Source organism: Vicugna pacos, chromosome 7 (assembly GCF_048564905.1).
Source record: "Vicugna pacos chromosome 7, VicPac4, whole genome shotgun sequence".
NCBI lineage: Eukaryota > Metazoa > Chordata > Mammalia > Artiodactyla > Camelidae > Vicugna > Vicugna pacos.
In genome coordinates this window covers 74,432,092-74,446,415 of record NC_132993.1, presented here as the reverse complement: position 1 = coordinate 74,446,415, position 14,324 = coordinate 74,432,092, and the positions used below count along the sequence as shown (strand labels likewise).

The window sequence follows — 14,324 nt, the reverse complement described above, 5'->3', positions numbered from 1 at the left end:
GACACTTGCTACAGAAAACAAATGAATCTTGAGGAGCTTTCACACTGAAGCACCCGTTAGTCAGGAAAGCTGAAAATGTCAGATTTAAATTTTAATGTCAGTTTAAGAGGTTAGGGGTTTATATGTATCGAAGCGGCACACACACACAAAAAAACCTTTCTTTTTTTATCCCAGTAATGCCATGCAAAAACGAGAATCCAAAAGGAGAAAAAAAAAGACATAATGCATAAAGATGTTTATTACATTATTATTTATAAAAGTGAAAAATCAAAAGAAATCTAAATTTAAAAAAAAAGATAGTGGGATTTTTCAATCATAATGTATTCCAGAGACAGCTTGATACTGAAAAGCTCCCTGGAGTCAGATAATCTGAGCTGGGTTTGAAAGTCAGTTCAGCCTTGACCGGTGACGTTGGAAGAGGTGCCTGTCACCTCATATCTTTATTTGTACAGTAAAGATAACAAAACCTCGTTAGCAAGATCTGAAGTTTAGAAATGATGTGTGTAAAGTACCTGGCATACAGTAGGTTCAGTAGACAGTAGACAATATTTAGGATTATTTTCTTATGGTACATCCACCCCCTAGAAAACCCTGGAACTAGTTATTTAGCTATTGATTATGAAGTCTGTTTTGCAACTTGGGAAACTATTTTAATTACATGTTAGGTAAAAATGGGCTGAATCATATATACACATTTAATATAATTTCATTAAAATATACAAGGAAAAGGAAAGTGATCAAATGTGGTGTGATAAGGGTGAGATTATGAATGATGTATTTTTCTATATGTAAAAGCATACATCTTTCAAAGGGAAAAAGCCCATCAGTGTTTCTTAATAAAAATGAGAAAAATGCATGATAGAAATGTAATTAGTTAAAAATGTCCTAAAGAATTAGCCACTTTATGTTTGCTTAAACTATCATTTTATATTTATTTAAAGGAAAGTCTTATCTTGTGGGAAAGTTTCATGTCACCATTTTGAAACTCAGACATGCAGGTGGCAACCAGAGATAGCAGCACACTACCACCCCCTGGTGGCAACACTGCTGAGGTGTAAGATCACCAACTTGGAAGTAAAATAGGAATTTATACACATGCTCTAGAAGCAAAGGCCTAAGTATTCAAAGTTCTGAAAAAGTCAGCTTCAGCTTCTGGGTCACACAGCTAACCTATATGAAATTCCATGTGGCACATAATTATTACACTAAACTTAGTTTACATTATTGCAAAAAAAATTCATAAAAATAAACCTGGTGTGCATGCAACTTTAGTGCCATGTTTAGTGGGATGGGATCTGCTTATTTGATGGAACCAGTAGAGGCTGTTGCAGTAATCCAGACATGTACGAGTTTATTGCAAATAATATAAAGCAAAAGCCCAGAGCCTGCCTGTAAGAAGCCTGAGTCTAGGAGGGAGGTCATGTGATGAGAGAACTGCCCTGATGGGGGTGTGTGCAGGGTTACGGGAGGACCTGGGAGGGCGCCCCTCCAGGAGCCTGTGGGAGTCGGTGAAGCCACCATAAAGAACAGCCCTCAGGCTGCTAAACTAGCAGGGGAAGTTCATTCTGAGGAGAGAAAATGCAAAGTTTTTACTGCAGAAATAGCTTACTTTTTTGTTCCTTGTCAAACTTGACTTCTTTTTCTTGCAGCTTAATGGAAGAAAAAAGCCTCATAATAAAGGAATTTGAGAAGATACCTAAGCCAGGAGTAAGTCTGAGATGATCTAGACTTTGTTAAATACAGCTGGATTCAAATATTCCTTTTGATGAATATTAATGTCTATCACAACAATCACACCTTGAAACTTTGGAAAGAGCCAGAATGTCTTAAGTATGGATGATGGTGCTGACAGGAAGATCTGCATAACTTCTGCAGTAAACCAAAGTGGAGCCTATTACAGGATTTAGCATTTGGCATCTAATTTATGTTGTGTTTGGTTGGACAATATCTGCTTTGTTTTCAGGAGAAAAGAGGATTCTGTGGTTGGCACTTAAAAACATTATTTTTGTTCTAGCCATTACTCTCATAGCTTCCCGAACGTCTCAAGCTTGTTACAAGAAATCTTTATAAAAATGGATCACTTATTGATTCCTGCAGAACAAACTAGACCAAAACATAATGGCTTAAAACAACAGCCATTTCTTTACTTTCCACAGTTTTGAAATCATAGGTCTGAGCTGGCTCAGCTGGGGCTGGATGGCCCACGATGGCTTTATTCATATGACAGCCAGTTGGTAGGCTAGTTGGTCTAAAGTCACATGTCACTAGTTAGTCTAATGATGGTAGAAGGGTTTCCAGCCTCAAGAAAGAGACGAACAGTTTCAAGAGATGGCAATCCTCAGCACAAGCACTTTTCCAGCCTCTGCTTAAACCACTGCTGGTAACATCTCACTGGTCAAAGCAAGTCACATGGCCACAGCCAGAATCAAGGGGGAAAGATACAGGCCCTACCTCTTAATGGGAAGAATGACAAAGACACGCTGCAAAGAGGCATGCATACAGAAAGAGGAGGAATTTATGTCCCTTTTTTTGCAATTTATCATAGACAGTAAACAGAAGGATCATCACACTTTGCGTTGCTTTCGCCTCTTGAATGGTTATATTTCAAAAGTATGTTGGGGGTGGCTTAATTTCAAGGCACCAAAACCTTAGTACAGAGTAAGATACTATTACATATATGAATATGAATATATATAATATATGCCTATTACATACCACCATGTGAGTATTCCTCACCGTCGTTCACAACCTGACAAATGTTACATCGTCTACAGATTCTGTGGGGAAAGCTTATTAGTTCCAGATCACAGGATCACCAGTTTTAAGCCTCTTGCAGCAGCAGTGGAGGAGAGTAGTACGCGGAAGGACCCGAGCAGGCTAAGTGGATCCCTCACTTAGTTGCTAGTCGTGTGTAGACTTTCTGAGTGTAAGAAGGCTTCTCTGTCGTAAATCAAACACTTCCCAGATACTGAGTCACGAGAAACAAAGACCTGCTAGGAATCTGGGGTGGAGGACATCTGGGGAGAGTACATAAGTTAGAGGTGTAGTATTAATAAGAAAGGGGGAATTAAGGAGTGCCAAGAATTAGATATTCCAAATATGAAAGAACTCCCTAATTTTTAATTCCCATGTGTGACTCAGGTTAACCATAAACTGGATAGATTATTTGCATCTGATTTTGTCAAATCACAAAGCTCCTACAAAAAAGCCTGGAAATTTTTACTAATGCTTTTTGGTACGAGATCAATATTAACACAGAGAAGGGAAACACTTAAAATGTAGGAGATAGAAAAGAGCATTAGTTTAAAAATCAGAGTTGAAATCTAATGTAAAATGTTTAACACATGCAGTATCGTTGTTATGCCTTTATTGAAGAGGTCAGAAATCCTAAGTTGCATTTAACTTTGAAAGAAATCGTTCATGAGGTTCAAAACAAATATAATCAAAATGCTGAGTAAAATTACTTTTAATGTGATTTTTAGGCAGATAGATGTTTGCTCAGATGCTGGGTAACCGGATAATTTTCATTACTTTTAAAAGGAAATGGAGAAGAAGATGAGAATATTGAGGGAAAGCACTGAAGAATTACGTAAGGAAACAATGCAGAAGAAATTAGAAATTAAAAATTTACGGGAAGATTTGACATCAAAACAAAAGCAATTACTAAAGGAGAAGAAGGAACTGGAAGAACTACTGGAGTATCAGGTCACCTTAAAGGTGTGCTTCCATTTCATAAATATTTAAACACTGTGCCTGCGTGAACATAAAAATGCACGACTATCCGGACTGACTGCATAGGTTTGACAAAGTCCAAACCATACAAACTGAAATGTTCTGCGTTGCGATTGGCCCTATCAGACTAAACCTGGGCTCTGGGAACTCACGAAAGACTTTTGAGTGTTTGGTGGCATCAGTCTAAGTCGAAGCCCTGATCCAGGGAAAAGGTCTCTCTCAAACTTGCCAAGCATTTTTCCTTATTAGAAATGAGTGTTACAAACACAATCACTGCCAATGGGGAGAGGCAGGTAGCAGGGGGTGGGATGATGGGCTGTTAGAGCCCCACTTCACTAGTCATTGGTCACAGCCTGCTCCCCTCCTTCTCCCACCACCCAGTCCCCAACAAGACCCCTCCACCCAGCCAGTGGCGATCCTGTGAGAACAAGCATGAGCTGTTGGCAGCCTCTGCAGCCTCTGAGGGATGGGCGCCTCCATAGGGGAAGTCTGGGCAGAGCACCCAGAGCATCTGCTATACTCAGCTCCTCTTTCAAATGGTAGCAACCATAACTATCTTGTTAAGTTCATTATGAGTATTAAATGGAATAATTAAAGCATGCTGCATAGTACAGGACAGATAGTAAGAATTCTACACCTTGTAATTCTTTTCTCTCTCCCATTTAATTTGCTTAACTGCTTTTGGTCCAAGATTACATAATTTAACATGGTTCCATTTCTCTACTAGGATGAAGTGGTCCACCATCAAGCCATTCCTGTACAAATTGGAAAAGAGATAGAAAAAACAACACGCAAAAAAGTGTATGGCTTAATATTTTTTTAGCCCTCCCAGCCCACTCTCCCCCAAGTTATGTGTGTATGCTAAAACAAGAATATTAACCACTGAACACATCAAATTACCATTGTAATTTTAGAAACATCTGAATTTAGCCCTGTCTAGGTTGTGTGTATCAAGTTCTTTAAAAGAATATAGTGTAGCATATTACTATTACCCATCACACTTATTTGTGTCTTAATTTGGGGACAATATTCTCATTTTATATTTTATAAATACATGTTAATTCATATATAAATAATTTATAGATATAATTTATAAAATATATCTTTATGGAGAATGCCAGTAGACTTTAACAGAGCTGATACACAGCTCTGTATGACCCCCATACAGGGGTCAATTATTTGAGCCATGTAGAATTTCATGGTCTAGACATACGTCACCCAGTCAGATGCCTAAAACCCCCATGACGGTTAACTCTTCACTTGACACCTAGTCACATGTGTAAGACCCCCAACACTCAGAGTAGATTTGGAGGCAGAAGTGACTGAGGAAATTCTCAAGGTTTAGAGGAACCAAAAAAGATAAAGATACGTGAAGATGAAAATCTGGAAAAACACTATGTTTGCTCTGATGATTGATCTTAAAAGAAGAGGGGGAAAAGAAGCAGGCACTTGTAACGGTTGTAAAAGCCAAGCCCACCAGCACCAAACTGGAGAAATGTAGGTCACTTCAGGGAGGCTGGTCAGGATGAGGGTCGAATCCCAGGAGATGGTAGCAGTGGGCATCTGGGGAGAAAGGGGGAGGCTGGACAAATCCCTGCCCTTGGTGACACTCAGTCGAGATACCCTCTAAGTCCCACTCACCTGTGGTCTTCACCCCACTTCTGAGATCAGTGAATTTGATGACTAGCTCTTCTGTTGCCTTGTCATGAAGTAAAAATTGGTAAAGACAGCCTGGGCTCAAAACTAGGTAAATGTGTGTGTGGATGTCATGTGCATGCAAATTATGTATCCCCCACAGAGAAACGGAAAAGAAAAAACTTATCTTGGAATGTGAACTCAAAGAGCTAAATGACTCGCTAAAGAAAGTTGAAACCAAAATTAATGCTATAATGGAAGAGAAGGAAGATGTAGTAAAAGAAGTTGAAGGCAAACGAGCCTTACTTGAAATCAAAGAACGAGAATTTAACCAACTGGTCAAACTATTGGAATTAACCAGAGAGAATGAAGCAACTTCGCTGACTGAAAGGTTGGTTATATTTCTGTGTTTCTGTCATCTACATTTTTCTTTGATTTATATCTGAGGATTCAAAACATAACCTCAAACAGATTTATGGTGATTCAGTAAACATTTTTATAGAATTTTACATCGACTTTTACCACTAAGTACCATTAATTTACCATTACCATTGATAAATAATAGATATATTATTAAATAAAGTATTTTTCCCATCCTTTCTTCTTCATTGTCCTCTATTTCCTGTGACCAAATCTTAAGGACACAATTTGTTGTATTCTTATAAGTTTCTGAAATGTGTCTCTGGAAAATTCTATCATTGGAGTGAGCTATAAATGAGAGGATTTTTTTTTTCCTACAAATGATGGTATGTCTGAGGTAAACATGATTTTTTTCCTAATGGGAGCAATTTTGTGGTATGAGTCCCTGGGAGAGTGTTAATTTCCATTTTAAAATAAGATTTCAGGGAAACTAGGACTCTCTGCCAATTTACTCTTCCACTTGGGTTTTTTTTTTTTTTTTAATGACTGACTCTGACAACTTGCAAACAAAATTGCTTTTGGAATTACTTAAAATTTGATTCTAACGAGAATAGTTCTGTGTGTATCTACTGAGCATGTTGTCTTGAAAAGCATAAAGGGCGGGTGACGACAAATCACTTTCATATTCTCTTTTTACCTGGAACAGAGGGATCTTGGATCTCAATTTACGTAACTGTCTCATTGACAAGCAGAACTACCATGACGAACTTTCTCGTAAGCAAAGAGAGAAAGAACGAGATCTTCGAAATTTAAAAAAGATGGAGCTACTCTTGAAAGTGTCCTGGGACGCACTCACCCAAACTCAAGCCCTGCACCAAAGGCTCCTGTTAGAGGTGGGTGCTGAACGCCACTATCTGATTTGTAAGCTCAGTGCCGTCATTCTGAAGTAAAAATATTTCAAGAAGTTGTTTTTGCCATCAACTGAGAAAGAGGGGAAGAAAAATAACAGGGAAGAAAAATAACAAGAGAAGAGGTAACTTTAAAATGCATCAAACCTGTTATAGAGGCTCCGTCTTACAATATGTCTCCATCTTTTTGCTAGTCCAAGATTAGAGAAACATCTTGTTTGGATCAGGCATCAGCCTGGCCAAGGGAAACCGTTTAGGCCAACCAGTTCTGGAAGAGCTAAAAGGTTCACTAAGGGTAGGACCAAATGGACCACTGTCTTAACCATTCGAAAGTGTCAGATCCAAAATCCTGTCATTGTAGACTCCAGCAGTCAGAGACAAGGTCAGATCATGTAAATATACACAGTCAGCCTGTACCTCCAACTAGCCAAGAGCCATCAGAACCTGGTGTCACGCTACCTGACTAATTCTGTGCAGTATCAGAGGCGTACTACAGTCAGAGAACGCTCAAGATAGCTGTTACCTTCCTACCACCTCTGTGCTCCCAAATGGAAGGGTTTTGGTCCTGTTGCCTCTGACTCTCTCCTCTCTCAGGTGGCACTGCCTGTGCTAGTGGACCAAGCACTGCTCAAAGTCAGTGGGCCCTTGAGAGGGCTGCATCCTCATGCCCATGCCTTGGCCAGCACTTCCTTTGGTGAAAAAGGGATCAACCTCTGAGATGAAGCAGCTTGGGGTGCGGAAACCATACCTGTTCTCTCCAGGACTGTCATGCTCCATGACCTTATGGAGGTTCATGACCTTAGAATTTAAACAGGGGTTGCCAGATGTGGTAGACACCTCTCATCCTAATAGGCCGAATTCTCCTCTCTTTCTGAGCATCTGGAAGGCTTATATTCCTTGCATCCTTTGTCACTGGGCAGGGTCATATGTCTAGTTCTGGCCAGTGGATTGTGGGCAGAAGCGACACATGTCCCTTCCAGCCTAGAGCATCTAATTACCAGCTTGAGACCCTCTAGCTCTTTTCCCCATCCTGGGCCCACTGTGGAAGGACATGATGACATGGAAGTGCTGTAAAATGGGAGCAGCCAGGAAAGCTGAGCCAACAGGGGTCCTGGAGAATCACCTTGACTGACCACAGGCTTTGCCAAAGCAAGAAATAAGCTTTCATGCTGTTGGGTCATGACAGTTGGGGTTGTTTCTGACACATAACCTAACCTACCCTGACTGGAAGACCAGTCTTTAGCAAGATGTGCAAATAATTGGTTGGGGTTGGGAGTGTATAAATGAGTAGGTCCTGGTCTTCCATCAGATGTTACTTCACGGACTTTCCCCCACCTCATCACAGTGTGGTGAAGTATACTTTTTACATGTTTGCAAAACAAAGAGGTACTTATTATTATCAAGTAAAAGAATGGTATGTATGTTTCTCATCTACGTCTAACAGTTTTACTAATATTGCTGCAAGTAGATTGATTCTTTTATTACTATGAAATATCTTTAACTCCAGAAATGCTTTTTCCCATAAAAATTCACCTTACCTGATATTAGTAAAATATCAGTTACACTAGTTGTGTTGTTGTTGTTAGATTTTGCATGGTGTTTCCTTTTCCATCCATTTACTTTCATTCTTTCTGTGTCCTTAATCTAGGTGTGTCTTTCATATGCAGCACATACTTTTTAACATCTGGTCTGAAAATTTCTGCCTTTGAATTCTCATGTTTAGTCCAGAAACGTTTAATGTAACTATGGATACACTTGGGCTTATGTCCCTGGTATTACTCTTGCTTTTCCTTTGTCCCATCTATTTTGTGTCCCACTGTCTCTATCTTTTCTTCTTTCAGATTAATCAAAAAGATGAACTGTTCTATTTGTATTTTCTACTGTCCTATTTTCCCCATTTTTGATATGTGTTAGTTTTGCATTCTCCTTCCATTCTCTGAGTTGTTACCCTAAAGATTACACCATTCATCCTTGACTTATCAGAGTCCAGTATAAATGAATACTTTCACTACTTCATAATAAATGAAGGTAGTCAGAGAAAGACCAATATCATATGATACCATTTATATGTGGAATCTGAAAAATGATACAGATGAACTTATTTACAAAATAGAAGCAGACTCACAGACATAGAAAACGAACTTATGGTTACCAAATGGGAAAGGTGGGGAGGGATGAATTAGGAGTATAGGATTAACAGAGACACACCATTATATATAAAAGAAACAAAAAGGATTTACTGGATAGCACAGGGAACTATATTTGATATCTTATAATAACCTATAATGGGAAAGAATCTGAAGTTCCACTCTTGAAACTAATGCAATATTTTAAGTCAACTATAGTTAAATTTAAAGACAAGAAATTAGACAATGAATATACAACCTTTATTACCTTCCCCGGCAAAAAGCAAATGGACAGTACACATTAATTCTTAGTAATAACAGTGCTAACTACTTGTGACACACAGCTACTGGGAATGTGGAAACAAATCAGCCTCTTTGAGAAGCTACAATTAGAAACAAGGAGCCCTCTTGGACCCTGTTTTCTGCCTTCACTTGAAAGCTTGCCTCAGTAGCTCTCACTGCTGAGAAAGTTCCAAGCGTGGTTGAGGCTGCCTCACTGGCCAGGAACCTCCATCCACTGGGAGAAGACCCGTGTCAATAGGAAGAAACTTAAGATTGTGGGGAGTAGGCAGTAGTGTTCAGCGTCTGGACGCAATTCCAGACTGAGAAGATAATCCTGCTAATTTGCTCCCAATGCAAAGCACACAGGAGCAAGCATTTAATGCAAAGTGGAAATGACTGCACCCCAAGTCCAGGACTCTGCAGCTGCCAGGAAGACCAAACTCAAAAACAAAGTCGCTTCAGAAGAAGTAGCCCAGCCTTACTTGCTCTGCTCACTAACTCTGCTTTGATGAATGCTCTGGGCTCTTTGGCTCAGAACAGCTGAGGGTCTAGCATTCCTCTTAAGGCAACTGATTTGCATATCATTTTGGAAAGTTGAAGAGTGTTCACAAAATAAAATTAAATAGTGAAACAATGCCTACCTCAAAAAAACAAAAAAGGTGCCACATAAGATAATGGCTTAAATGACTAAAAAAATGTTAGTGGCAAAAATTTTTTTGGTCAGTGAATGTAGTCTGGAAATGTATTCACATGTAACTAATAAAAGAAAAATCAGAAGGGAGGGAAAAAGAATAACAGATGACCGGAAGGGGCAATTTAACTTGCTGTTCAGGGATCAGACGAGGGGGATGTAGATCCCAAACCAGGTGGATCAATGATCTCTACTCCTCAAAATATCATTTAAGAAGCAACATACATACACATCCTAAACTGAACTGAAGTCTGTAATTATAATCTCCTCTCTGTTTGGCCTATCACTTTGACATTACTTTGTCTTCATTATAGTTTTTCCTTTCAAAGAAATGTAAACAAGATTCTTAGCTTTTAAGCAAGAAAAAGCCTTAAGTGCCACATTAGTTATATTATTAAAGTAGGGTGAGTTCTGTTTGTTTCCATATGTTGAAATGCAGTTGGTCAAGTTGTATCAAGAAATATGTATGATTCTGATTTTTTAAAAAAGAAGAAGTGGTCCTGCCACAGGGAGAGAGTCTTTGCTTGGATTAGGCAAAACATGACAAATTAGAATGTGGAAGAATACTTAAGCAAAGACATCACACTCAGGAAATCATATTACCCATACAGCACACCTCTGCATTTAATCATGGCTTCTACTGACTTCCATTTGGCACTGAAGAAAAATAAAACCCCATATCTACACTTTGATACAGTCCCCCCAGGGACACTGGGGGTTTTACTCTGACACTCACCATCATGTTTAAGGGCTGGGGTATTGTGACTCTTTCTAAACATAAAACCATGTCCAAGAGTGTGACGACAACAACAGAATCCTCTAACCAAGGAAATATGGCACTTCCTGTATAGCACAAGTCAAGCAGAGTTCCGTGCAGGCATCAGTCCCAAGGGAGCAGAACGCCATGCACCACTTACCAGTTCCCAGGAGGAGGCCCATTGCATCTTGGAATTAGAGTCACCAAGGAAAGCACAACACAGTGAAGCACTGGATGGAACAACACTTCACCTACGTAAGGAAGAGACAGAGCAAGATCAGCTTCAATGGTGGACATTGGTCCCCCGTGGCCACCAGTCTCTCCTGGCGGCCACTCGGGGTGATCAGGCGGTGCTCACAAATGTCATACCACAGTGGAAGGAATCTTGACCCCTTTCTTGTAGAGTCTGAAATGCTGAAAGCCATGCCTGAGGGCCAGTGACACACAAGCTCAAGCAGAACAAAGGAGTAGTCATGGTCCCTGAAACAGGGAAAGAAATACCCACACAAGGTGGTGAGACCAGCACAGGCTGGTGAGGAAGTGTTTCCAGGCCCACAGACCATTCTCACCCAGCCAAGCGGGGATGGAAAGACAGTCTAAGTGTGCTAATAACACTGCTCCTTGATTTTTTAGTTTTAGACCTTTTTTACTTCTCACTCTAAAAAGGTAAGGATTAAGCTATACTCCTGTTCAATACACACATTTCTTGTCCCTCCATACACTGAATAGTCCCATGCCACAATTTTAACAAGTTCAAATTTTGATATTCACATTATTATGAATACATAAAGGTTATTCACACCGGAGTCATATAATATTAGATAATTACCTTATCCTTTCTTACAAAATTTTGTGTTCCCAGAAATGTATAAACATCTGGCTTCTTATTTGTAGTTTTCTGTGTCATTATCATTAGTTCAACCTCAAACTGTTCTGAAATTGTATAAATTTCCTCTTAGTACATTAAAACACCTTTGGTGGTCCATTCATTTAATCTTGAGGAAATCACTCCTGAGACTTGGCAGTGACCTCCAGCCAAAGACTTGCGATCGAATGAGTTGAGTATATTACTCATTGCAGTCAGGGAGAACATATACCACGGGGAATAGTAGGGTATCTCAGCAGAGGGTATTAGAAAGGATATACAGGATTTGGGCTTGCATTATATGTTTGAGGGATGGTTTAAGAAATTGGGTCTTCACCCTAGATTTGGATGTTGTCAGAAAGTGAGGGTAATTCTTTGGTTGGGAAACTTAATAAATCTTAAGCTAGGAAAAATAAAGCCTAGATTGAGGCTGAAGCTGTAACTGGTAAGGAAGACTGTGAGATGGGCATATGTGGTATTTTGTGGTTTGGACAATGGTCATGTTTTTGTCTGTGATAAAGACAAATACAGAGCGGTCTAGTCTGATGATGATGTTCTGTGAACTTGTGTTCAGTGGGAGAGCACCAAGGCCCAGCTGTACTCACAGACGTCAGAAGCTGCCTTTCCCTTCTCAGCCTTCTCATCTGTTACAAACTGGTCACATTCCTCTGTGTGTATACTCCCTGACTGTTTTCTTCAGAGATGACTCCCTTTACCTCTCTCCTATGTTAGATCCCCTATGTCATGGGTCTCTTGTGTTTCTCTTTTGGCTCATTATCTTTTTGTGGGAGAAGCATGTCTTCTAGTAGCTTCCTGAGAAAAGGTGAATGAAAACTAACTTTTTAAGACCTGTTAGAAAATGCATGTCAGAACACCTTGCATGTCAGGAAATATTTTATCCTCACATTAGCTTCACAGATAATAATTTAACTGGATATGAAATTTTAATTGAAAATTATTTTCCCTCATAATGAAGACATTGATCAGGTGTCTTTTAGCTTCTGAAGTCACTACTTAGAAACTTGGTGTCATTTTGATACTTGAGCCTTTGTTTGAAACCAATTTTTTTCTTCATGCTGGAAACTTGTAGGATTTTTTATTTGCCTCCAAAATTTTTAGATTTCACAATGAAGTTCCCACTTGTGAGTCTTCTATTTTTAGTCATTGTGCTGGACACTTAGTGGGCTCTTTGTATTTAGAACCTTATGCTTTCAATTCTGAGACTTTGTCTTAAATAATTTCTCCAATTTTGTCCACTTTTATTTTCTTGTTATCTTTCTGGGACTCCTATTATCCAGATGTTGGACCTTCTAAAACAGTTTCTTAATTTTCGTGTCTTTTTTCTCTTATTTTCCATTCTTTTGGGGTCTTTTGGACTTGCTACAAAGGAGATTTCCTCAACTTTCCTTCCAATCCTATTTAATCTTTCATTCTGCTATATTTGAAATTTTCTGTTTATTTTTTATAGTATCCTTATTCTTACTTCATATCTTCTCTCACTGAGGATAGTAATGATAATTTCTTCCTATTTTGTTCTTCTCTCTGCATAGATTTTTGTTTTCTTCAAATTATATATTTCTGGGTTTTTTAATTGTGTGTGTGTTTGTGTGCTCTTACTTGTTTGTTTTTGTATCTTTCTTATTAGAAACTTTTCAAATTTCTGGTGATCCTTAGCTAGCTGCTTATATTCTAAGAGTGGGACACTATCAAGCTAACTGGATGCTGTACCTGATGATGAGGTTGCCACTATACACTGGTCTGGCTGGACACAAACATAAGGAATGGCCCTTGACCAAAGAGGAGATTGTGGTAGAATGCTCACAGTTTGTTCATATTTTAACAAATAAATGTTATTTATATTAGGACACTCCTAGCTACTAAGTTCATAAAACAGAACTCATATAACATAAAACTAACAGAAAAAATGAAAATGTATTAAAATCCTCTTCCTTTACTGATTTCAAGAAAAATCTATGTTTTTGTCCTACTTCACTTTTAGGGACAGACTAACTTTCTCTTTGAACTTATGACTTATAATTAGCCCAGGCACGGTCCTACGCTGGCTGGCAGTAGTTGAAAATAACAGTGGGTCAGGCCAGTCACTCACAGCCTGAACGAACATTTCAGACTAGCATGCAATCCAAAAAGGAAAGATAAAAGATAAGCACGAAGAGCTATGGCTAGTCTTCAGAGTTGTTTCCCCCTGGGGACAGTTGTTTGATTCTCCTATGGCCTTTGACCACAGAGACTCTTCCAGAAATTCAAGCCTCATGAAAGTTTGAAATATTTGAGAAAAATATCAGAGCCTCAAAGAAACTGAGGTTTACTGATATCAAATAATTGGGATGTTTACAGCAACAGAATAATGTCTCATTTCTTAACTTTTATGAAAGCTACTGATATCTGTTCATATACTGAAAATGTCAGGAGGAACAGACACCAAACTATTAACACTGACTCCTATTAACACTGACTCCTCAGAAGTAGCCTTTGAAGCAGAAGATATTTAATTTCTTATTTTACTTTTTTATTGTTTGTGTGGTTACAACAAACACACATGATTTTAAGTATGAAGTGTTACTCTCTAAATATCAAAACAAAGAACTAAAATAAAGAAGCTTACAAAACCTGCTGATAAATGCAATTTGGGTCTCAAAACTAATGGCAAATTACTTTATCTCAATATTAGAGCATAATTAGGACTTTGATACTTGATCAATTTTTTCCCTGCCCCATTAATGGAAATCAGCCTAATTCCAGTCTATTTCCCAGATTGATTTAGGAAGATTTCCTTTCAAAAGATCTATCAATTGGGTTTACAACTTGGCTTCAAGAAGTAACAGAAACTTAATTACAGGAGCTTCACTAAATAGAGGGTTGTTTTATTCACATAATAAAAAGCCTAGAGATAAGCACACCAGGCAGTTTCACATAATGAAAAGTCCAGAATCCTCTTAGCCTTTTCTTC

General features: G+C 38.8%; 1 protein-coding gene across 7 annotated transcripts in view; it reads left to right on the top strand.

The window, feature by feature from the left end:
- The window catches only part of CCDC146 (coiled-coil domain containing 146), a 103,770-nt gene that overhangs the window by 71,566 nt on the left and 17,880 nt on the right, over window positions 1–14,324 (top strand). For all 7 annotated transcript variants that reach the window (XM_072965163.1, XM_031679591.2, XM_072965162.1 and 4 more), the window contains 5 exons: window positions 1,650–1,707; window positions 3,541–3,717; window positions 4,460–4,533; window positions 5,531–5,758; window positions 6,434–6,620. In XM_072965163.1, coding sequence (XP_072821264.1) covers window positions 1,650–1,707; window positions 3,541–3,717; window positions 4,460–4,533; window positions 5,531–5,758; window positions 6,434–6,620 — 724 coding nt within the window. The remainder of the gene's footprint in view (window positions 1–1,649; window positions 1,708–3,540; window positions 3,718–4,459; window positions 4,534–5,530; window positions 5,759–6,433; window positions 6,621–14,324) is intronic.